Genomic DNA, 25,408 nt, shown 5'->3' with positions numbered 1-25,408 from the left:
TATATCACTTTGCTGATAAGATCACAGGGCTATGAAGAGAGCGTCATTCCTTCATGCCCCCAAATATGAGCGTTCCTTCCCCCGCTTCGAAGTTCAAAAGTGACTCGTCTAAGAAAAGCCTAGGAATGCGTGGTGAGAGCGAGTTCCGCTGCAAACCTCCTGCAATGCATGATGGGACAATGCCAAGGAATGCCAGCAAGCAGAGGACGTGTACAACAAAACACATGCTTTCAATTCAGAAAGCGTAAGCGCCTTCGAGGGGCAACCAAAGAGAAATGACACAGGATGGATTCACCTCCACTTTGACATTTCTATGGATCAAAAACGCCTCCTCCCCCAACTCTAGGCACTCTGCTTCTGGACAAGGATTCTTGACTGAAATCCCACAAGGTGTTTGAAATGTATGCTCTTTGCCCTCCTGCACGGGGACGACGTTCAGTATAGTTAAGAACAAAGTTCCTTTCAAGGCCTGTGCAACCTACACGCTCTGCTCAAAGATCCCCAGAGAGTTGCCTGACATTTCAAGCTGCAGAATGAACCAAAAAGGTCTGGATAGGGAGCTGTTTCAGGGTCTGTACAATGCAGGACTTGTGGGATAGCGAATAACTATGGCTCACAGGAGTTTTATTTGGGGGGGGGGGAGTTGGGAGAGGTCAGTTTTAAAAACAGTTCTTGGAACTGTAGTGACTGATTCACAAAGACAACTTGAGTGGTATTCAAATAGCTGCACGCATCCCTCCACCGTCCAATTCCCCGGCACAAGGAATTGTAATAGGGACTGGAAATCTGGAGAGCAAAATTTAGGGTTTTGTGAACTTGGGAAGGTATAGGGCGGTCTCTTGGGATCTCAGATCCCCCTATTTCTATTATTATTTATGCACTGCCTCTCCATTTGTGAACCCACCCACCCTGCGCCAGGTAATGAGCAATATATATCAAAAATATTGTTTGGATTAATTGCAAATTATGCGCCAAACTGCATGAAAGCAACTCTAGGGGCCTTTTTGGCTGAGGAGTGGGATAAAAACATGTTAAATAAACAAACAAACAAAAACAAATTCGTACTGTCTCTGCCTAGATATACCCTTCGTCGACGTTTGTGATCTAACCTCCCTCTGCCCTTCTCCCCGCAAAGAACCAACTTTTTCTAAAGTTTCTCTGGCCTGGTTGACTGGGGACAATACTTAACTCTCCCCAAATGACCGGCTACCCACAAGCCTTTGCTTGGCTATAAACAAAGAAATCATTTGCTCGTGAATAAGAATGTGAGATTATCAGCAGAGCAGAGAGTTTATTACTATTAAAAAAAAACCCATCAGAATTATTATTTAGAAATAAGTTTGACCCAAATCTGACCTCTGCTCAGGTCTTATGAAATTGCGATCTTAATATTTCTCCTTGTCAGCCTTGCAAATGTTAATTGCCCTGATCTAGTCTCTGAAAAACAGAAAGCAAATTTCAGCCCTTTTAAATCCACCTCCTGGGATTTGCACATAGCAAAACTACAACAAAAAGGCATGCTTGCGTTCCACCTACAGCAGGTTCCCAGCTCCCCCTGCGCCCCGCCCTCCCGGGTCCCTGTTCTGCTTTCTCAAATCAGGGCAATGTCTTGTTGAAGTCAATTCCCTTGGAGCATTTTTGCCCGCAAGGCTCAAACTACATCTGACGCTAAACCAGCCCCCAGTGTTTCATACTACAACATCCATCAGCCCCAACCACCATGGCCAATGGTCAAGGATAATGAGAGTTGCAGCCCAGAACATCTGCACGGAACACAGGTTGGGAGAAGGCCGCTGTAGGGCACAAGCCTATAGGGTTGTGACAAAGGATTCACAGGGAAAAAAGGTCAGCTTGGGGGATGCAGCTTTGCACCTTGGAGAGCTCCTCTAGAATTCTGACTGGTTCTGACTGAAACCCAGAGCGGATTCACCGCCCCACTGACATCGGAGCCACCAGCCTCCAACTGATCTGAAAGGCAAAAAGTTGAGGAAGGCTGCGAAACACATCACTTGAAGTTCTGTGTTTTGCTTTTGCTTTTTATTTTAAACAACACTCACTTGAATGCCTGATCAGAATCAGGCCCATGGTGTATGGTGAGGGAGCGGGTCTAGCTTCATGAAAACGCCCACCCACCCGATTATTCGCCTCAGGAGGAAAGCTCCTAATCGTGCCAATGGGAGCTTCCTTCCCGAGCCAGAGAGCAGCTTGGGGTGGGCAATTTTTGTTGGGGCTGCAGCATGGAAAGGATTAATAGCCCCCACTGCCAATATGCCGTGGTCCCTATGGGACCTCCCAGTGGCTGGCATTAATTTAAAGTGAAAAGAAGATACACCGAACTTTGGCTTTAGTGTTGTGTATAGTTTAGCCTTTAGTTGGCTGGCTCCCTCATGCACGCCCCTTTTGAGGATCCTTGGATGTGTCTGGAATATTTCCCTGGCAGAGATGCTATGGTATAATGTACTGAAGTAAGGAATAGCTGCTACAGAGGCCCTCCTGCAAATCACCGTCAAATCTCATGTCGCAACATAGGAAGATGTTCGCTCAGTGCACCCTCTCTCACCCTGCAATGGCCCAATGCCTTGGGAGGCTGACCAAAGTATGAGCCTGAACAATTTCCAGATGCATTCTAAGACCTTATCAGGGCTGGTGTTTGGCATGCAGCTGGGATGGGGAAGGATTTGAGGGCAGTCTATCCTCCTGCGATTTGGATCCTTGTGGGTTGGTGGGAGAAGAGAGAGGGTTGTCCACGAGGAAAAGCAAAGATGAAAGAAACGCAGGCTACTTACTTGGGCTCTTTTCTTCCGCAAGGTCACAGGTGCACAAGAGTTCGGAATCGATGGAGATTGGCTTCTGCTTAATCCAGAACTTGGTGCTGGCTTTCTGGTTTGTCACGGGATCCACTTCCACCTTGTCTCCTGAAATACCTGAGCACCCAGAGGAAATCAAAGGGGAAAAAAACACAACCCAACAGTAAGGCTTGGAGTAAGGAAGTTAAACACCTCACACCCAAAGCATTTTTTATTTTTTTTTGGCATGATATCTTGCCTGTTATGAGCAGCAGGGAAATGTTAAGGACTAGCGACATTTCTCAGACTTGCTGGAAGGAGCTCCTGGTGGAGCAAAAAGAAGAATGGACAACACAAAGAAAAAAAGTACCTCCAGGTGTTCAAATAATACCCTCTGTTTCCACGCACTAGCTCTGGTATACAAGAAGGGTTGTTTAACCTCCCAGAGAGCTTCGGCTATTGGGAGGTATGGAAATGAAATGAAATGAATGAATGAATAAATAAATAAATAAAATTAACTTGAGCCAGTAGCTCAGCCTTGTCAAACAATAAATAGCACCTCTGAGCATGTATGAAGGGCCATTTCCTCATTACTGAGAACAGTGACATAGCAGCTTTTCCACCAAGGCTTCTTTCCACACCACTCCTGTAACATCTGAATCTGGTATGGAGATAAGATGGGAGACTTGCGCAGGTTATAATCACACCGGTGCTGCGTAAATACACTGAGTCCTAACTAACGTGAGTGCACATTAAAATTTTGCTTCAAGCCTCTTGCGTGTGAGTAGAAAACGGTTGCTGTATGATCATCACTTTGAATTTCACTGGTGAGTGAGCAAAAGAAAGAAAGAAAGATAATTAAAAAGAAAAGAAAAGAAACAAGACCAAGCAGCCATTCCACTCCTCCGAGATGCCAAAGGAGCAAACTAAGAAGTTAATCCACCCTGGGAGAGGCTCAGTAATTTATAACAGATTCTATTATGGGTTTTTTTTTCTCCCCCTTCTCCTCCAAAGCAACAACCTTGCCGTGCGGAGCAGAAACGGACAGCATCTCATTGCTTAACTTACAATTACAAGGTTTCTCCTCTGACATGAGTGACCAAACCTCTCTATATACTTTTTCATAGTGGCAGCTGTGCGGGGAAGACTTAAAAGTAATTACATTTTTAGGTCATGAGTTATAGGTCAAGGTCATGCTGAAATAGGCAAAAGGAATAAGGAGTATTTAAAAACACCATGCAGGAAAGGCCGTTTCTTTGTTTAAAGGGGGGGGGGGAGGCAGAAAAATCCTTTCCCAGTTCTCTTTTTGGATTGTTTTGAAAATGCTGTGATCATTTTAAAATATTCTTTTTTTAAAAAGGGAAATAAGAAAGCTGGAAAACTATCTCCTCTCCCGCTGCCACAATCTTTGGCGAATTTTATCCAACACAAAACCACAAAAATGTATCACAGCCACCAAGCATCTTGTGGTAAAACCAGTTGCTGCAAGAGACTTAACATGGCCCCTCCTGAAAAAGCGTCAGTTACTTAGTGTGCAACGGCCCTGATCCACAGCTTTATGCCCATGGAGAACTCTATGGAAGGAAAGGCAATTCCTGTTGCTTAAACCAAGAACAAAAAGAAACAAAAAAGGATTCTGTGAACCAAAAAACCCTGAACACAATTCCAAAGAAATGTTCACTAATATATTTGAAAGAAAGAAAGAAAAATTTTATTTTTTTCTGGTACTTATACCCTTCCTTTCTATAGCTGATAACCAAAGGGGTGAACAAAAGAGCTAATAGACAGATAATACACCCATAAAGCAAGAGATAATATACCTATAAAGCAACAATTAAAAACTACATCAACTCAATTGTCTAAAAACAGCAATCAAAAAGGTCAGAAACAGCAGCAAATCTTATTTAAAAGCAGGATCCAGAAAAAAGCGCACTGAAATTAAACAGTTGTTGCTGCCCGACAAAAAGCACGGAAGCGAGCGATGGGGCACGGGCGGCTCTCTCTAGGGAGATAGTTCCAAATTCTGAGTGCCACCTCTGAGAAGTGGATCTCTTTTGTTACCACCTGCTCTCAGGATTGGACTGTAGTGTCTGAGCAAATTCAAAGGCGGAGGGGGGCTTGGTATCCGATGCTGGCTTCTAGTCGCCAGCAAGACTAAGCAACTTCTGCTTTCTTTACAGAGGAAATCAATATCGTACCCATTGTCCACTGAAGCGTTGTGTTTTTTTTTTAATATCGTGGAGAAGGGACACGTGGAACATGTAGCAATCCTTCCAAGCCACGGCACTGATGCTGCGACTTCAGCATGAGATGCAGTCTGGCGCCATTTTGGAAAAAGGTACTTCCTGCCTCACGCGGGATGCTGGGATTTTTTTTTTCTTTAAACAGTTAATTCATGTGCTAGAGCACACTAGAAACTTTCCCCACTGGTCACCTGGGTGAAACAGATGGTCGCCACTAGTACCCTGGTGATGGTTTTTGTGGAGTTGTGAGCACATGTCATCGGAGCAATAACGCCTTCAGTGTTTTCGTTTTGTTTTAGCGTTGCTTGTGTGGGTGGCGGGGAGGGTGCTTCTGCCCTCTGGCTGGTCCCGCATTGGAAGGGGGTGGCTGGAGCAGTTGAAAGCACATCTGCAAAGTGCCTTGGAGTCTGCTTTGCCACCCTGGTGTGGCAACAGATGTGGGTGGGTCAGGAATGCTGTGCGTGCATATACAATTGTGTTCCAGCCACTCGGGGTGGGGTGGGAATTTGCTCTCTTTTGATTTTCCTTTCTCCAGGATTTTTCTTCGTCTGCATACCTCAGGGATCTCCCAAGCACACAAAGACCTCCCTCTTCTTCATAGGTGGTGCAGTTTTGGCTACATAACAATCACCCCCCCCCCCAACAACTTTGGAAATAGAGGGCGTTATACGGCCAGTTATTACGGAGTCCATAAAAAGGTGTGTATATCACATTCCCTTCGTCACATATCATACATCCTATTCACTTTATGACAAGCTGGTCCAGTCATCTGTTTCAGAATTACAACTTCATAAGGTGTTCGAGACATGAAAACTCTCCTGGAGAAAATTCGTGGCCTTATACCAAGAAAAAAAAAGGCAGTACTAATTTAGAAAAGCAAAACCGTTTCTGCCAAAAAATCGCAAGAGGCATCCTCAACCAGTTCCTTGAATTCTACCTGCACTAGGAATATTGGCATCATCTGCTCCAGAGGTAGGTAACTTGTTTGGGCCATGGGAACATTTGGCAATTTCAGAAACTGTCCTGGGCACCACCACAAAATGGCTGCCATGGGCGGTGTGGCAAAGGTCATGTAAACTGCTCAAAAGACTGAGTACAAGGCACAGGTGGGGGCTGACACATTAAACGACTCCTTTGAACCCCCCGTTTCCAGCAACATCAGGAATCTATTTCATAGCAGCTGGCTGGTCAGTGTGTGTGTGTGTGTGTGTATTTAAAGTGGGAGCGATGGATCACCTCAGTAGGTGCCAAGAAAGGTGCCCGGGGTGCACTGGTGCCCAGGGGTGCCTTAATCTTGCCTACTCCAGATCTACTCTAAGTAGCCCTAAAATGGAGCCCATGTTTTCTGAAAGGCCAATGCTCTGCTGTGTCTCCTTACAGCTTTGAAGGGTCTGGATCCCTTTTCTTCAATGCCAAGGGGCCTTCCAAATGTACATTTCCAACACACATGGAGTTGGTGGGTCAACGAAGTATGGGACGCCAAAGCTGCGATGAAGCTAAGCGGGCCTGCTCAGCACCTGGATGCGAGGCTGCCTGGGAACCTCGTGCATTCATGGAAGGAAGGCAGAAGATAAATGTAATCAACAGAGTAACAAAAAAAAATAAACAACATTGGAAGCACTGAAGGAACCAGGGCAGCCTCTGCTTGAATGGAGCTCTGTGGGCATGGGGGGTCTTGACGTCACCAAGGAGCCCTCCATGTGTTTGGATCTGAGATGAGCAAAAATAAATAGAAGTAAGATGGAGCGTTCATTGTCGGTTCTGTGGCATCTTGGACGCCTACTGATTTAGTGCATGTGTTCCTAGAGCTGGGCCTGGCCTTCTGATACCCACAAAGCTCTTTGCTGCACATGGCAACACTTTCTTTTGACTGCAGACATTCAGCTTTTGTATTTCAACAGTGCGTGTCCATACAGTGTCCGTCCGTCTGTGTAGCATGTTCGTTTGAAAATGTATTTTGGGTGTGCTAACTTGGACCGCTGTACACCTGGCTTGGGGAGGACCACTAGTTCAGTGGTACAGCGCATGCTTTACATGCAGAATATCCCAGCACAGGAACGAAGGGCGCTGCCTTCTACTGAGTCATCAGGCCCAGTACTGTCGACACTGACTGGCAGCAGCTCTCCAGGGTTTCAGGCAGAATCTCTTCCCAGCCCTACCCGCAGAAGCTACCATCGCATGGGAAGACTTCCAAAGAGGGGGAAAAAGAACTACAGTACAAAGAATTGAGGTCATATGAGCCAGGCTGGGGGGTGGGGGGGTTATGATCATTAATTTATGTTCTGCATTCTTGGTTTCTGATCTTTGCAAAAGTGCCAAAGCTTCACTTAACAAAAGGACCGTTACAGTTCTGGTTTTGTATTCATGGATCAAACCATTGGCAGATTCCATGACTCTAGGTCCCAAGGCCCAGGGCAGCCCCATTCTCTTCTCTCGGGTCTGGAGAGGGCAGGTGATCCTCATTTGTGGACTAATTGGCACTGGCTCTGCCAGCTTGAACAACGGTCCGGAAACTTCAGCTAGTCCAAAAGAGGGCAGCAAGATTGTTAACAGGGACTGGCCAATGAGCTCATATTACGCCAGTACTTTTCCAGCTGCACTGGCTGCCAGTCCATTTCCAGGCCTGATTCAAAGTGCTGGCATTAACATTCAAAGCCCTTGACGGCTTGGGGCCAGGTTACCTGAAGGATCGTCTCCTCCCATATGTGCCTGCCCGGACCTTAAGATCATCCTCAGCGGTCCTTCTCCGTGAGCCCCTGCCAAAGGAAGTGAGGTGGGTGGCGACTAGGAGGAGGGCCTTTTCTGCTGTGGCACCCCAGCTGTAGAATGAGCTCCCTAGTGAGGTACGCCTGACACCTACGTTGTATTCCTTTCAGCGCCAGGTGAAGACCTTTTTATTTTCCCAGGCATTTTAGCTTTCTAGTCTTTTAGCTTTGCTGCTTTAAATCTGTATTTTAAATCTCTGCATTGCTGCTAGGTTTTATTCTGGTGGTATTGTTATATTGTGGTTTTAAAGGTTTTATATTTTATATTGTTTTACTGTGTACTTTTTTGGTTTTAATTTTTGTGAACTGCCCAGACAACTTTGGCTATTGGGCGGTATAGAAATGAAATGAAATAATAAAAAAAAAACAAATAAAGAAGTCGCCGCAAACTGGGTTTACAATCCGATTGTCCCAAGCTGGGGGGTATCATGGGATGGAACACAGTGGTGGCCACTTCTGCCCCTGGTCACTCACTCTCTCAAACCTATGCGGATCACAACAGCCGACGCCGAAAGAAAACCAGAGGCAGGGGGAACAGGTGACCTACACGCGTGTTGTGTTAACCTCAGCTCCTGTGGGCACCAAATGTAGCATAACCCTCATTTGGAATCTGACCACTGTGGTAGAGCCCGGAGCAACTCTGCAAGCAAAGGCGCACATTTCAATTAATCAAGAGGCTCAATTTGTCACCCTGCTCCCACCCCTCCCATCTGAGATACCATATTTCAATTACGTACAATGTCAGCAGCCCAAAAGGAGGCTGGGAGTGCAAAAATAATATGAGAAAGCCGGATTCTCCAACAGGAGAGAGCTTCTTTATTAGAACATTTCAGTCTAGGCAGCCTGATCATTAGTTGTCCAAAATCTACATATCTCCCCTGCGAAAATATTACCAGCAGCTGTCGCCCTGACGTTGAAAACTTCTTCGCGCTTTCGCTCGGCAGCGGCCCAAGACGGGCGGAGCAAAATGAAAACACACAGACCCTTTATAATGGAAATAAACCAGATTACTGTCCCCCCTCCCCAACAGATTAAAAACAAATACAAATAGCCCCCGCGGGCCTTTTCTTCTCTCTATAAAAAGAAGACGACGATGAAGGGAAAACAAAAATACATTTCATTCAGTGCTACTCCAAGAATTCGCAACAGTGGAGTCAATATTGTTAATGCACCCGTGTTAATTTGATAGGATTTGTCAGGTAAGTCCACTGGAAAATTATATAAAACTGTTCCAGATGAACAGATGATAGTGACATGAATTAAAGTGATAGAACAATAGTGGAATATAAACCAGAAATGACACCCAAAGTGGCTGTTGATTTATTGCCATCCTGAGTCTGGTTCTGGGCTTCCATGTATATTAGCACTACAAATCTGGGTCCATTTAGCCGAGAGATGCTCATACATACATCACCGACTCCTGCTTCAAGCCAAGGTCACTTCTCGTTGCATCAATCTTTTCCAGCGGAGGCTACTTCACACACACACACGAAAAAGAGGCAGAGGCTGCAGAGCTATCTCGGCTGTAGCAGCCCCCGTCCCCCACCCCGTTTCATCTTCCTTTTATCATGTAAAATGCCCTTTAAACTTCCTATTATTTTTATCTGCAAATTGTTGCTGTATACCCCCATCCATTACAACCCTATCAGTGCATCGCCCGCACCTGCTTGCTCACGCACCTCTCTGCAGGACACCACATCCTTTGTCAATTCAGTTCTTGCTCTGTCACCACGCCACCCGCCCCACCCCGCCACCCTCCCCACCCCGCCCCCCTTTTTGGCATCTGATGCACTGGGTTGCGTACTATGTTGGAACTCCTGTGGTTTTATCAGTTCTGGAGTATTTTGACAACCCAGCCCTATCACCAACATCATCAAAACCATCCTTGGCCTCATCCTGTTGATGCACATGTCCATTCATTCTTTACATTTATATCCTGCCTTTTTTCCTCCTTAAGGAACCCAAGGCAGTGTACATAATCCTCCTCCTCTCCATTTTATTTATTTATTTATTTATTTATTTATTAAATTTATATCCTGCCTTTTTTCCTCCTCAAGGAACCCAAGGTGGCATACATAATCCTCCTCCTCCTCTCCATTTTATCCTCAGAACAACAACCCTGTGAGGTAGGTTGGGCTGAGAGTCTGCAACTGGCCCAAAGTCACCCAGCCAGCTTCCGCTGCCGTGTGGGGACCAGAACCTGGATCTCCTGACTCCCAGTCCAGCACTCTCGCCACTACACGACACTGGCTCTCACAGCTCCCTGCCCTGAGGAACCTAACAACTAAACTTTGACATGGGAGAAACAACAGAGGCAGGGCAATGGGCTGTGGCTTCAGTTGCTTATGCTGGGGCATGACTGAAGCTACAATCCTATGCATGTTTAGACAGAAAAAAAGGCCTACAACTCCCAGCATGCTCCAGCCAGCATGGGCCAATGATCAGGGATGATGGGATTTGCAGCACAAACCGTCTGGGGCCGATGGGAGCTGTAAGCCTTATTTTCTGTCTAGATATGGATAGGATTGCACCTTTGAAGGCTGAGTTCTTGCAAGGCAGCTTTTCCCAACCTACTGCCCTCTAGATGTTTTGGCCTACAACTCCCATCAGCCCCAGGGTCTCTGGCAAAATTTCTCAGCACCTGCTACCTGGCCAAACTTTAGCAGAAGAACATAAGAAAAGCCCTGCTGGATCAGACCAAGGGTCCATCTAGTCCAGCATTCTCTTCACACAGCGGCCAACCAACTATTGACCATGAAACCACAAGCAGGACAGGAGTGCAACAGCACCCTCCCGCCCATGTTCCCCAGCAACTGGTGTACACAGGCTCACTGCCTCTGGTACTGGAGGTAGCACACAGCCATCAAGACTAGTAGCCACTGATAGCCTACCCCTCCAGGAATTTGTCCAACTCCCTTTTAAAGCCTTCCAAATTGGTGGCTAACACTCCTGTTAGGGGGTGAGGACACACTGTGACATTTTCTTGTTGCAGGTCCTAATTGTAATAGTATTTATTATAAATCCCAGTGAGTTCAATGGAGCTTATTCCCAAGTACCAAGTACACAGGACTGCTGCCCTAACGTCTCCGGCTCCCTTGAAGGTCTCAGCCTATTCCGTCCTGCTTCCCTGTACCACCCCCAACCTGGAACAGCTATGGAATGCCACTTCCCCGAGTCTCCCCTGAAAAAGCTACCTTTTCCATCCCCTCAATCCACCTCCAAAAGTGAGACTGAACCCTAAGAATGTTTAACTGCATTTGTTTCTATCTGCCTAAAAGGGACTGCATGCTCCTTGGGGCAGAGACTGGTATTATTTATTAATACTATATTATATGCTGTGCGAACTGCCTTGTACACTGCTGGTCCTTTATAAACAACTGTATAGAAGGTAACAACTGCACTGTTAGCATTAATAATAATAAACTGATACGTGGGCGACGCAACGCACATGACATGTCACTCCAAACCACAATAAATGACCAACAATTGCACATCCGGTTTATAAATTGGAAAAGCATTTTTTTAAATAAACAAACAGATTTTACCAAAGCTGGCGTTTTATGCGGAAACATTTCCCAGTTTAAAGTCTGCTTGTTTATGATTTTTTTTGGTAAAAAAATTATAAACTGGATGCGTGAATGCTGGTTGTTTAATAATAATATTAACAACAATAATGCCCAGTGCATGGCGGCTCTGTGTCCCCATTCCGCAGCTTTGAACCCAGAGGTTTATTTATTTATCACATTTATGTTCCACCTTTTTTTCCTCCTCAAGGAACCCAAGGCGGCATACATAATCCTCCTCCTCCTCTCCGTTTAATCCTCACAACAACAACCCTGTGAGGTGGGTTGGACTGAGAGTCTGTGACTGGCCCAAACTCACCCAGTGCGCTTCCATGGCTGAGTGGGGGCTAGAACCCGGATCTCCCGGCTCCTGGTACAGCACTCTAGCCGCTGCGCCCCATGGGCTCTCTTAGTTTCGAATTTCTTACAGGTGTTCTTTCTGCTAGGGAAGGACGAAGCTGCCTACAACTGCTCCTTTCCTGGCCAATAGATGGGGCCAGGTTGGTCTCCCTCTTGCCGTGGCGTTTTCCCTGGGAGGCTGAGGGTGCAGCCTCCAGTGATCCTTGGTTCTCTAGCCGACGGTAAATCGATAAATGTCGCCATTCCTTACTGGATGTGGGTTCACAAAGGCAGTCTTGTATTCTCCTCCCTAAGGAAGTTTTAAGATATGGGAATTCCAACTATTAATCTCCTGACTCCCAGTCTGACACTCCAGCCACTACACCACACTGGTTCTGCATGCATTGCTCGCTCTTTGATTTTACTTTAGAGCACAAGGGGAAGGGTGTGTGTGTGAATGCCCCCACCCCAATCCCTGCACCTAGAAAACTGAACTGGGATAATTGTAGGTTCTCCCTGTTTTGCTGTTTGCTGCTATGAGTGATGAGCCAGAGGAAGCGCCCAAGAATGTGAACAGTGTCTGATCCCATTGCGCATCCGGGCTTGCGTGTGCGTATGGTGCATGTGTGTGTGTGTACACAAGGGAGGGGTAATGATCAGACAGCCCCCCACTGGGGTTTATTTCATACCCATCATAAACAAGGACTACGAAGTTCACATACGTGCAGGTTTACAGATGGAAGAGCGGGGAGAGATAAAATGTGCGATGGCCCCTCCATGACTGGGCAAGGTGTGTCCCTTCACTTCGAAACAAGCAGAAGCCATTTGTTTCCTAGGCACAGTCTCTCTGCGTTAACCATTTATCTTTAGTGATCTGTCATGACCTTTTCAAGCTCTTATTTCTGACAGCTTCCAGATACAAGTGAGTCAAACTTCCCTGGAAGGAAACTATCAACCCCAGATAGTTTGCTCAAGAGCAGAAAACACGCTGAACGCCACCCTCCGTCAGCACCAGCATATAAATCCTTCCTTAACAAGACAGTGCAATAAAAAACAAAAACAAAAAACAGGAGAAAATAAAAATAAGAGAGAGCCTCCAAGTGGATGTAACTTTCTAGGAAATAAATTTCTCGCCTAGCTCTCGTGCTCCCATCCACTCAAGACCTGAAAGGGTGACGGTTAAACAATCATGGCTTTTTTTAAAAAAGGAAAGAAAATATTCTGCCCAAATGCTGCAGATGAATTCTGCAAGCTGTCTGAATTCTGCAAATTATTCATGCTGAAATCCCAATCAGCACAGTTCGTTTCACTGTGCCTTCAGCAGTCTTCCCAGCACGAAATTTCGTCACAAAACCAGGAAGTTAAGCATGAGCAGGAAGCGAGGGCGTTCTCTCTCAATAAAACAGAGCAGGGCCGTTTTAGTACTGCTTGAACTCAGGCAACCTGGCACCCTCCAGATGTTCTGGACTACAAGTACAAGTCAATTTTTGTGAACCGCCCAGAGATAATTTTTGTGAACCGCCCAGAGATAATTTTTGTGAACCGCCCAGAGAGCTTCGGCTATTGGGCGGTATAGAAATGAAATAAATAATAAATAAAATAAGTAAGTCCCATAATTCCAGACCATTGGTCATGCTGACTGGGGCTGATGGAAGTCATGTTGTAGTTTTGTGAATTGTTGTGAGCCGGGAGATCCGGGTTCTAGTCCCCACTTGGCCATGGAAGCTCACTGAGTGACTTTGGGCCAGTCACAGACTCTCAGCCCAACCTACTTCACAGGGTTGTTGTTGTGGGGATAAAATGGAGAGAAGGAGGATAATGTAAGCCGCCTTGGGTTCGTTGGAAGAGGAAAAAAGGCGGGATATAAATGCAATAAATAAAATAAATTAATAAGAAATGAAATTAATACTGATAATACTAATAATGGTGATGATAATTCTACTAGTAATAGTCCAACACATCTGGAAGGTGCTGGGAAGTGGGGAGACAGTGGGGAAGGGTTACGCGCTTGGTTTCCATCGGCATGGAGTATGCAGACTGATTTACCTAACTGGACATCCGTCGTGAACCGAAGCCTGTGAATCATGCTGACTTTGAAAGACTTATAATGGTGGCTACTGAGCATGTCTTGAACGGTAGCAATGTCGATCTGCGGGTCTTCCTCGGAGATCTCCTCTCCTCTCGAACCTACACCAAAACGAACAAAAGAAGACCAAATTGACACATTGCAAGCTACAGGGCTAGTCAGCAGGGGTTCCCACTCTTTTGGAGTCAGTGGGCATGTCTGGGATGTTGAGAGAGTGTCACGGACGCTCTCACAAACCAAGTGCCATGGGGGCAGCTTGTCCGTTCATAAAATGGCTGCCATGGTGGGCATAGCCGGTCACAGGACACTTGTTTCCCAAAAGCAAAGTGTGGAGACTAAAAGAAAAGGAACTTGACCAAGGATGTAAGTACAAGGCAGAGGGGTGGGGGGTCCTGAGCTCTAAAATGCAACAGCATTCTTTCAAACGCAAATAAAGATGGCAGTTTGCAGCATGACAGCCTCCCAGTTAAAGAAATACCTTAGGAAATAAAATAAGAATGAAGAGGGGCAGGGAGTCTGGTGGGCAGAAAGAGAGGGGTCTGGGGGCAACACTGGGGGCAAGAGAGCTTCGGCTATTGGGCGGTATAGAAATGAAATGAATTAATAAATAAATTGGTGCCCCACAGCACCATGTTGGAGACTCCAGGGCTAATGCAACAACAGCCCCTAGTAGAACTGCAAAGCAGATGAGCATAAGTACTTTGGCTCCCAAATCAAATTCAATACAATTCAGATTCTGTAGATTATGAGCCAAAAGGGTTCATTGGGTTATTGGGTTGGGCCCAGAATGGGTAGAAACTCAGTCTGGCTGAAATCAATGGGACGTACAGTACATCATGGCTAACGTCTTCCATTGCTTTCCACGGAACCCAAGTTCAATGCAGAGTGGATCCAAACCAGTCAAATGGACATATTTATTTATTAAAACTATTTCTGACCCGCCCTTCTTCCTAGGATATCTGCACAGTGTACAAGAGGCATAAAAAACAAAATAAATGACTATAACAGCAAAAACAGCATATTCCAATAAAGAGAAGTAAGAAGCATAAAAATAGCAGAGAAGTTAAACATAAGCCATGTATTTGCCCATTCTGCATAATTTATTCTACTTCTGCTAGTTGTGTGGGTTTTGTTGTTGTTGTTGCTACTATTATTTCACTTATATAGCAGTTCGGAATGCTCCAAAGTGATTCACACACATTAATTTTCAGCAATCCATAAATGAAGCCTGTTAGGGTTGCTGGCTATATATATACACAAGGGATACATTCCCCTGAAATGTTTAAAACTAAAACTAAATACCCAAATAAGTTAAATCTGGGATAGGGAACCTGAGGCCTTCCAGATACTGTTGGATAACAACTCCAACCAGCCTACTGGGCATGCTGCCTCAGGCTGATGGGAATTGGGAGTCCAGCTATATCTCGAGGGACACAGGTTCCCCACCCAAGGCTGGCCTCAAGGGTAGGTATGGTTGGGCACCTGCCAAGGGCCCACACCCCAGCAGAGGCCCACCGACAAGAGCCCCCTGGACTTGCTCCTCCTCTTCACCACTGCAACCAGCTTGTTCCCCTGCCTCTCGCTCCAGCCCAGACAATGGAGGTGGTGGTGGTGAGGAGGAGGTGGTGATGGTGAGGAGGAGGAGGAGGAGATGCCATGGCCTCCTTGCTCCCTGGCTCTCTCTGCCGTCAAGCAAACCAGTGGTAGCGATGTTGAGAAAGAGGATGAGGAGTCATAGCAGCTGGTGACACTGGTGGTGAGCAGGTAGGACTCACTTAGGGAGTGGGGGTATTGCGGGTGTCTCACCCAAGGGCCCTCCAAAATCTGGAGCTGGCACTGTTTCCACCTCCATTTAAAATAAATGAGCATACAAACATGGAGGCCCTATCATGAGAGCTGGTTGTCCTTACCACCTCTGCATATCTGGGAACTCTGTTAGTTCCTGGGAAGTTCCAGATCTCTGAGATCTGGGAACTCTGTTAGTGGAGCCATGACTTATTTATTTATTACATTTATATCCTGCCTTTTTTCCTCCTTAAGGAACCCAAGGCAGCATATATCATCTTCCTCCTCCTCTCCATTTTATCCTCACAACAACCCTGTGAGGTAGGTTGGGCTGAGAGTCTGTGACTGGCCCCAAGTCACCCAGTGAGCTTCCATGGCCGAGTGGGGACTAGAACTCGGATCTCCCGAGTCCCCGTCCAACACTCTAGCCATTACACCACACTGATTTCCTTCTATAAGGGGGAGGCTGTCCATTCGTTCACTAGGATCAGCCCCAGCCAGCATGGCTCAAGACCAGAAATGGGAGTTCTTGTCCAAAATATCTGGAGACCTCCAGGCTGGGGAAGACTGTCTCAGAAAGAGAATGGCATTCTCTTTCATAAGATGGCTGAAACTTCAGGCACTCAAGCTGACACTAGGTAAGATGTGTAGCGGTGGTTGTTTTAGCAATGGGGGTCTAGTCCCCTGCACCTCAACAAAAACTGTGGGTATCTGTGTGTTTTTGAACTCCCCCACCCACAAGGGTTATTTTTGCACATTTCCGGGATCACAAAAATTCCCCCCACCCATTTCAGCTTTATCTTAACAAAAGCTACCCACTGTATGCCTTCACCTAAGGCCAAGTATATGTCCAGCTCAGTAAATATGTTCAGAACTCTATGCTGGAGATCTCAGACATTATTTACTTCATAGTGTTCTCCTTGCCATTGCTAAGCTGGCTCCCGAAAAGCAGGGGGGGGGGGGCCCTAACAGCTCATTAAGCCAAAATGCCAATTATGAAAAAAAAGTAAAAAAAAAAATTTTTTTACGATGTTGGATTAACACCAATTTAAAAATTACTATAACGTGACACACATTTTTTTTTCCCAGAGAGCAATTTCGATGCCAGCTGCTAATAAACCATCTTAGCTGTAAATGATAATTCAGATGCTTTTAGATAAAGTGGTGCGTGGATATGGCTGAGAAAATTGATTTAGCTTCTTGCAGAAGATACTGCGAGAGTGACACATTTTGTTTAATACGCCAGCTAATGTAGTCCTAAAAGCCGAAACAACTGCCAGTTTCGCAGCCTTAAATTTTGTCGTGAGAGATTAATGAAAACTTTCCCCCCCCACACCGAAAATTATTTTTTTTAATAAATGAGAAGATGGGATTTTAGCGGTGAGGCCTGAAAAGCGGCAGTAAAAACAGGGATGTGGCTTGTCGATTTTTACACATTAATTCTGTGCGAGACTTTACATTATTGGAACTGGCTCAGAAGCAGTCCCGCTTCTAAGCTCTCTGACCTTCTAATCCCTGTGTGCGTAAATTGATATCGCAAAACGCCAAGCCGCCCCGAAGGTGGGAGGGAATTAGTCGGGTTGCCCTGTAGCATTCATGACCGGCTTATATTAGGTTTTCTTTATTTTCACAGTGCACCACATGAAAAGCTGTGTGTGTGCATGTATGTCCTTTCCAGTGACGGGAGGCAAACCATACCACTGGGATCAAGAGAGCACAATGAGAGACCTTGACCGGGTTCGGACAGTCAGCGGGGGGAACAACGCAGTATGGGTTGTTTCCCCCAACCCCACACGTGCTGGTTGTGCAACCAGCATTTCCCTAATTACACTTCACTTCAGTGCTCAAACATACACAGACGGGAGGCTTCATACAGCTTTTAGTCCATTACTTAACAGGGTCATACAGATGCAAATTCTCAGAGAAACTCTCCGTCTACAAGGAATGCCTTCAGGGGATCCAAATGGGATTTACGAGAGTTGCCCGCCTTTTGAAGAGGGAGGCGGTCTTGCTAGCCTAACTGCGGGGGGAGGGGGAGGTTCCTCTCTTGTTGTGAGGCCTCTAAGCGCAGCTTCTCACACAAGGCCAGTTGGGTAGACCGTCTTAAGTTCTGCCCCTGCCTTCTCTCTCTTTGCTTTGTGCCTGGCATCTATTAGGTCATCCTCCTGTTTGCTGCCTCTCATGGGGGTGGGGTGGGGTGAGGCGGGACCCTCAAGCTCAGCCATCTGGACATTTGTAACCTGAGAAGCAGGCCTACTCATATCTGGACTAGCCTGGGGAAACACCTCCCCCATGTCTAATGGTTCTCCTTCAGAATCTGAACTGCTATCCTGCTCTCTGCGCTCAGAAACACCCCTGACAGTGTCACGGATTGCCATATTGTTCGGATCTGGCACACAGCGGGGATGGTTTTTTACCACCCTACAACCCATGGCTTGCAGTAGGGGTGGTGGGGTGTGTGAGAAGCCATCCCTGCTGTGCTGTGCTGTGCTCAGACAACATGGCAACCCGCAACCGAGCCCTGTGTCCCAGGTGGTCACCTGCCCCTAAATCCAGCACTACGGAGTGGCAGCCTCCTGCCTTTTCATTTCATTACGACCCCTTGGATCGGCCAAAGATGTTCTCCCAATGACATCATCGGCATGCCATGCAGGAACACATGAAGAGGTGTTTTTGCTGGCTGGGCTGGCAAATGTAGAACACCATTCTCCATGGGGCTGGTCTGAGCGACAGAGCCAACGCAAGACATTTTGCTGCCTGAGACGAAGGACAAGATGGACTCCTTCCCCATTTCAGGTACAAAAGACAACCGGACTGGCAGCGGAATCTTATAGCACTGGGGGCAGGACAGCATCCTCCACTGTACCTGAGGGCAACAGGCTATCTTAGGGGCTGCAGGGCAGGGTGTGTGATGCCCTCACAGCTCTGACCTCCCACACCTCACTGCCGCTTTCCAGCACCTGCCGCCTGAGGCGGCTGCCCCAGCATTCCGAATGGTAGGACCGGCCCTGCTGAGCAGGTCCTTCCCCAAATGCAGTGAGACCTTTCTGTTGTGCTGACTTTCACTGGCCTGTGCAGCTTTTAGCCAGATGTTATTTCAAAGTTTACAACTTTCAAAAGGCCAAAGTGGGAATGGGATGAGAAATGGAAGCGACAATTTCTTTGTAAAGGGTGACACAGAATTGTAGAATCATAGGGTTGGAAGGGGCCTAGAAGACCATTGAGTCCAACCCCCTGCTCCATGCAGGAATCCAAGTCAGAGCATCCCTGACAGGTGACTGTCCAGCCTCGTCTTGAATGCCTCCAGTGTGGGAGAGCCCCCCACTTCCTAGGGAATCGGTTCCATTGTCGTATTGCTCTAGCAGTCAGGAAGTTTTTCCTGATGCTCAGCCGGAATCTGGCTTCCTGTCACTTCAGCCCATGATTCCGTGTCCTGCACTCTGGGATGATCGAGAAGAGATCCTGGCCTTCCTCTCTGTGACAACCTTTCAGGTACTTGAAGAGCGCTCTCCTATCTCCCCTCAGTCTTCTCTTCTCAAGGCTCAACATGCCCAGTTCTTTCAGTCTCTCAAGCCCCTTCTCTTGCCTTCACAGAACTGGAGTCCATCTAATATTTTGAGAACTGGGGTGGGGGGTGGGGAGATAAAATATGCACCCAAAAACATCAGATCGCTCTAAATAAAACACAGGATGGAAAAGGCTCAATCGACAGGCATGAATTAGGGCAGATGGCCCCGTCATCACAATTTCACACCCCAATGCTGTGCCGCGCAAAATCCAACAGGACGTCTGAATCTGTAAAGTAAATCAGACAGATTTGACTTCCTTTATGCCTCAAAATGAGTGGGATAACTCAGCAGACCCACCATTGTACGCCACTGTAACCACTTCGGCCTACAGAACAGGACTGGAAGATGGATGGTTATGGCTCATCCAGAGTCGTCACAGTGTTTTCTGCCTCAGATTCCCGTGTTAATCTGGCCACGCTATGGACTATTGTGATAACCAATCATATCAAACGCACAGCTGCACACACAGCGATGATGCACAGTCTAACTTCAATGTTTTTTTTGTGTGTGGTTGTTTTAAGGTGCCTCTTTCAAATCCTCACTTGTGCCTCTGGAGCGATACTGAAGGGGTTTACTGAGTCACACCTGGGACTGAATTTGAACCACAGCTCATTATGGCTCAGCCCCTAAACCTATTTGTAGCACCATGGCTGTTCTAGGCAGAGCTGGCGTCAAGGGTAGGCCTGGTCAGGCACCCGCCCAGGGCCCACACCCCAGCAGCGGCCCGCTGACCAGAGCCCCCTGGAGCTGCTCCTCCTCTTCCCCATGGCACCCTGCTTGTTCGTCTGCCTCTCGCTCTGGCCAAGACCACGGCAGTGGTGAGGAGGAGGAGCAGCAGATGCCACGGCCTGCTTGCTCCCTGGCTCTCTGTCTGTCAAGCAAGCAAGCGGGAGCAAGGATGAGAAAAGCGGGGAGGAACAAGAGCCGCTGAAGGCAGACTCCCTGAGGGGGCCTATGGAGAGGGTGTTGCCCAAGGGACATCCAAGACCTTGAGCCAGCACAGGTCCCGGAAGATGGACTGTTCCTTGGGTAAGAGCCAGAAGAGTGGTCTAGAGCATTTGGTTAGGGCTTGGAACTCCTGGCTCAGCAATAAAGCTCACTGGGTGTAAGACGCCAGCAGGCTCAAAGCAGGGCATCTGGCAGTCGCGCTCAGCACCGTACTCTCTGCACCAAGGCGACAGCTCACAGGAAGAGGGAGGGGCTGGTCTGTGCCTTGCTGCTGCGCTGCGCCAGCCAACCAGCAGTGGTGGGAAGGGGAACTGCAGCCTGTCCCCCCAAGAGGAATCAGGTGACCCGGGGAGCCAATAGAGATCCTGCTGGCCATATATATGCAATCTCTCCGTGGACTGGCTCTCCAGTTCGGGCAACTTGTCTATGAGAGGAGGTGCTGAACAGCTCCTGCCTTACCTTGCCTCTGACTGCCAGCTCATCCTTGACCTTTCTGCTTGTCCAGTCCTCATCTGCCTGACTGCTGGACCGTTCGGGCCGTGCCTTTTGCCTCAGTCCCTACTAGGCCCTGACACTGGGAAGTCTGGACCCGTCACCATCTCTTAGCCTAGCCTACCTCAGAGCATTGTTGGGAGGCTACAAAACTGCTCTGACTTCCTCAGAGGAATGCAAATGGGAGAGAGGTATAAGCAATACAGAAAAAATAAACAGGGCTTCTGCTCACTTAAAAAAAAAACAAAAACACTGATAAATTGTATGAGTTTTAATGAACTAATACATGAAATCTACATAAACGTGCAAGAGGAACAAAAATAATTCACAATGAAACACACACGCAGAGTTTCTTTGTTTTTAGATGATGCATTTATCACAGCAGACATCATCCCAGAAGAGGTATTCCCCATTCTCTGTCACAGGATGGAATGCCTCTTCTTAGATGGATATATGTGTTTGTGTGCACCTGCGCACACACACACTCTTTCTCTCTCTCTCACCAATTCAGCAGCTTTTTAGTCTAACAATTAATAAAATTTGCTGAATAATTTTTTTGATAATAAACTGACATTTTATTAACTTATAATATTTTGATACCTTTTTATCAAATGTTATTTTTTAACTGATTAATCTAACCAATTCATTGACCGGATGATGCAGCCCTAGTAAATATGGAAGAAAAGGAGGCCTCTCTGGTATATGTGCAGTAACATGCTTAAACTTGCTCCCCGATTAACTCCCTGAACAGCAAGCCAGAATCCTGACTTTTTGCTGGACAAGCCAGCGTGGTGCACTGTGTCAGGGTGGAAACTGAGCTGATAGAACCCCAGAGCAGTTCTGATTCTGAGGAGGATCAGCAATCTGTGGGAGAGGAGCCAGCTCATCCCTCACAGGCACAGCAGCTGGCAGAGATTCCTCCTGCCGGCATTCCTGAGATAGATAGTGATCCTAGCAGTGAGAAAGTGCGGGAACGGGGCTTGCTAGATGCTCGACGCAGACGCAGGGAGCGACGAGCGATAGAGGGCACGGAAAGGAGGCATAGTGCCCGTTTGGCACGCAAGCAACGGCCACCTCCCGTGGACCCAAGGGAAAGAGGGAGGATCTCTCCCTAGCCCATAAGTTCAGGGTCTTCAAGTGACTCTTCTTCAAACAGGGATCAACTGCCTACTCGGGGCATAGGCTACTCTGCTGTTCCTTGCTTAGTTGCTGGTGATTAGCATCTGAAAGAGTCATTAAGTTGTAAAAGGATTAAAGCCTTGAAAAGAATCCTTTCGTCTGTGTCTTGAGTTGGCTATTGGAGTCTACTGAAAGAGGCCGCTAGGGCGCTCCTGACACACTAGTTACAGTGATGGACACGGGCTGAGATAGATCTGGGCTCAGCTAGGAGAGTCACTGGATAGCAACGGGGTTGCTGGTCACTCTCTCACGTTCTCTTTGCTGAACCAACCTCACAGGGGGGTTGTGATCACCCCACACACACTGCCATGAGCTCTTGGGAAGAAAGGGTGGGATGAAAATGGGATAAACAGGCAAAGAATAAAAGATGTGCATCGCAGGCACACGGTGGAATCAGAGAAGCACAGATCTGACACTCAGATGCACAGTAGGGGTGGGGGAGAAATTGGTTTGGTTCACATTTTAATGCTAACTTACCTAACTTTGCACCTTTGAGCCAATATGCCAGGGATGTGGAATGTGTGACCCTGAAGATGCTGTTGGACTACAACTCCCATCAGACCTAGCCAGCACTTGGTGAGGGATGTTGGGATTTGCAGTCCAGAGACAATTGGGAGCGCCACAGGTTCCCCATTCAAACAATGTGGGAACCAAAACTCAGCTATCCTTTGACATTCAGACGTCTTCCAGTTTTTCAGTTCAGATCTCCGATTAAAAAAACAAATGCATGTATTCTTGAATATGCATGTATTCTTGAAAAGAACATTCAAAACCGAATGTGTATATTCGGTAACATGAAATACAAAATGCACATATTAAGAGCACTGGGCACAAAAATGTGTTCCAATGTTCATGTGCACTTTTGAAAAAATCTCAAAATTCAGGATGAACCGAACTTAAGACTGGAAAGATGAGAAACTGAAAAGAAATGGAGATTGACAGATGTGTTCATCTCTAGTTCACGGGGCAGGAAATTGTGACACAAGGTGGGGCCCCTGAAACGGAGAGCGAGCTGCCGAAAATGAAGCTCAAGCAACCAAGTCAAGGGCTGAAACCCACAAAATGGCACGCATCAAGGAGAACAAAATAAGCAGGAAGTTGGATTGCTAGAGAATATGCGAGGCTCTAAGCAGCAGCTGAGTGGCGGTGTTGGCAGCGGCGGCTGGTGTGTCAGGAACAGCAATTTGTGGATCCGGAAAAACAACCAGCACCAAATACCAGAACACTGGGTGTCACTCAACAGAAGTGGCAAAGAGATTTCAGTGAGAAGTAGGGAGGGAGGTTTTCATCAAAGCATAAAGCCTGGTTCTTGGGCAGATTTGAGTTTAAATTGCAAACCCCCCAATAACAACCACAACACCCCCCCCCAGCATATTTTAAGAGCATTATTTTGTGGTTATTCCTTATGGTAGGGAATGGGCAGGCTTCGGCTTGAGGGATCTACTTTGGATGTTTTTTTCCCCCCAGAGCCTCAGGCTCCATTCTAAGTGCAAAATAGTGGCTAGGGGGAGTGATGGGACCTCTGAGAGTGGGCTCAACCCAGGAATTTGTTTTCTGTAGCAAAACTGAGTTCATAGTCCTTTCACACAAAAAACAAGTCCTGGTCTCCCCGCTTTCTTAGATTCGGCATAATTTAGGTGGATGGGGAGAAGACTTTTATGTTGTTGCTGCTGTTGAACAATTGGGAATCAGAAACGCTTGCCAATCACTATTATTATTAGTGCTGCTTACTAACAAATATTCTCTTTGGCTTTCAGAGCAAAAATAAGATAAAATATAAAATTAAAAATACAAGATACAGTAATTAAAAATCAACAATAAAAATGTAGCATAACGCTTTCTTTCTAGAAGAGGCGGAATAAAACAATTAGCAGCAAAGACTAAAAGTAAAGCACAATTAAAACACAAAGGGTTTAAATCGGGGGGGAGGAGAATTTGGCTACAATGGGGTGGGGGGAGCTTGTAGATTTCATTATGGGCTTCTGCTAGCTCCCCCCTCTCTGCCCCCCCGCAACTGACCTCACAAGGTTGTAGTGAGCATAAAATGGGACACTCTCCCTGCTTGTATACAGCCGTAAACTTCTTGGAAGAAAGATGGGGTAAGATGCAACCAAAAGCACAAATTCTTTGGCTTAAGGAAAAAGATGAAAAAGGGTAATTTCGGGAAGGCACAAAGATGAGCTTCAACTCCATGGGGTGACATGTGCTGTTTGCCTTTTGAAACAGAAAGCAAGCCATTTAAATGCCATCCTATAGGGTTCTCTTGGGCAGCCAAATCAAAGACCATTTATTATTCCACCTTGCCCAGTACTGTCTACCCGGGAAGCCCACCCCAACCTGGAGCCTTCAAGATGTTTTGGACTACAACTCCCATCAGCTCTAGCCAGCATGGCCAACGTCCATGGAAGTCAGGAGTGGTAGCCCAAAACGTCTGGAGGGCACCAGGTTGGGGAAGGCAGTGGTGGGGCTCCCCAAGCTCTCGGGAAGAGACAGGCCCTTCCTCTATGAGAAGAGGTGGTGGCAGAGACGGCTCCTTCCCGTGCTCAAGAACACGGTGAATTTGGCCAGTGCCTCACATGCACCCTAGAAAACATGCTTCCAATTGCTCTGTAGCACCCACGGGGGTTCCACGGCCAGCTGACTAGCCAGGGTTCCTCTGCTGATGGGTCCCATGTGGGCATGTTTCCTTGATGGCAGAAAGCTAGAGAACCGCAGCCCTTCAGCATGGATGGGCTCGCCTAGGACAGATTCACCCATGTCAGCTTCTCACTGGGGTCAACGGCAGACTCCCTCACCCAAGATTCCGGGCTCGCAAGCGGTGCCTAGGAAAGAGGTTCTGGGATGGAGCAGCCCTGTTCTTGGAGGGCTGGGAAAGTTTTGGTTTAGTGGGACAGAAACTGAAGCGTTGCGCTGCGATGGGCCCAGAGCTCATTGGCTTCCCAGCCCCCTCCCCTCCCAGAACTCTGAAGTCTCATTGGGGTGTAGTGGTTAGAGTGTTGGGCTTCTACCAGGGCAACCTGGGTTTGAATCCTCAGTCAGTCAGGCTTCTCCTAAGGCTTCGTTACTGACCGTAAGTGTTTTCAGCTAAAATATGCTGTGTGTGTGCGTGTGTCTCCCCACACCCTTTTGCCTTCAAACCCACCAACCACTGGAATGCAGACCCTGAGAGCGTCCCTGAAATGGAGGCTGGCCTTCAGGATAAAAGAGGTTGTGCACTGTAGGCATACATCTCTCTCTCTCCCTCACCCACATTTTATCTCTTAAGCACCTTGCAAGGTGTTAAGGCACTGAACATGTAATCAAGAAGCAATAAATACAGAAATAAAGGCTATCTGAAAGAACACTGTTTTATTGGCTAGACCGGTAAAATACCACTTGGTCAGCAACCCCACAACATCATGACCTAAGACATCTAAGGACGCAAGGGTATTAACTGCCTCCTTTGGCACTGCAGATGATGCCAGCAGAAGTAAACTTGAGCCTTGCTGCTTCAAACGTCAGACTGAACATATCTCTATTTCCTCAAGAAAACAACAATACAAGGTTAGCCGTGCTGTACCCCACCCCCCAAAACCATTCTGTTATTACTTTAATGTACTAGTATATTGCTTAATGAAAGTTCTTAATTGTAATTCAATTAATTACACACACAG

General features: G+C 47.0%; 1 protein-coding gene across 7 annotated transcripts in view; it reads right to left on the bottom strand.

Moving 5' to 3' along the window:
* Positions 1-25,408, bottom strand: part of MAPKAP1 (MAPK associated protein 1) — a 234,658-nt gene that overhangs the window by 45,399 nt on the left and 163,851 nt on the right. For all 7 annotated transcript variants that reach the window (XM_084820720.1, XM_084820721.1, XM_084820719.1 and 4 more), the window contains 2 exons: positions 13,743-13,883; positions 2,787-2,924 (listed from right to left, as the gene is read on the bottom strand). In XM_084820720.1, coding sequence (XP_084676846.1) covers positions 2,787-2,924; positions 13,743-13,883 — 279 coding nt within the window. The remainder of the gene's footprint in view (positions 1-2,786; positions 2,925-13,742; positions 13,884-25,408) is intronic.

The sequence above is a fragment of the Heloderma suspectum genome, chromosome 14, assembly GCF_057233095.1.
Source record: "Heloderma suspectum isolate Gila_16-S chromosome 14, 16-S_ref, whole genome shotgun sequence".
NCBI classification, from domain to species: Eukaryota; Metazoa; Chordata; class Lepidosauria; order Squamata; family Helodermatidae; genus Heloderma; species Heloderma suspectum.
Note: the sequence above shows the minus strand (reverse complement) of the source record. Positions and strands in the feature narration are given on the sequence as shown.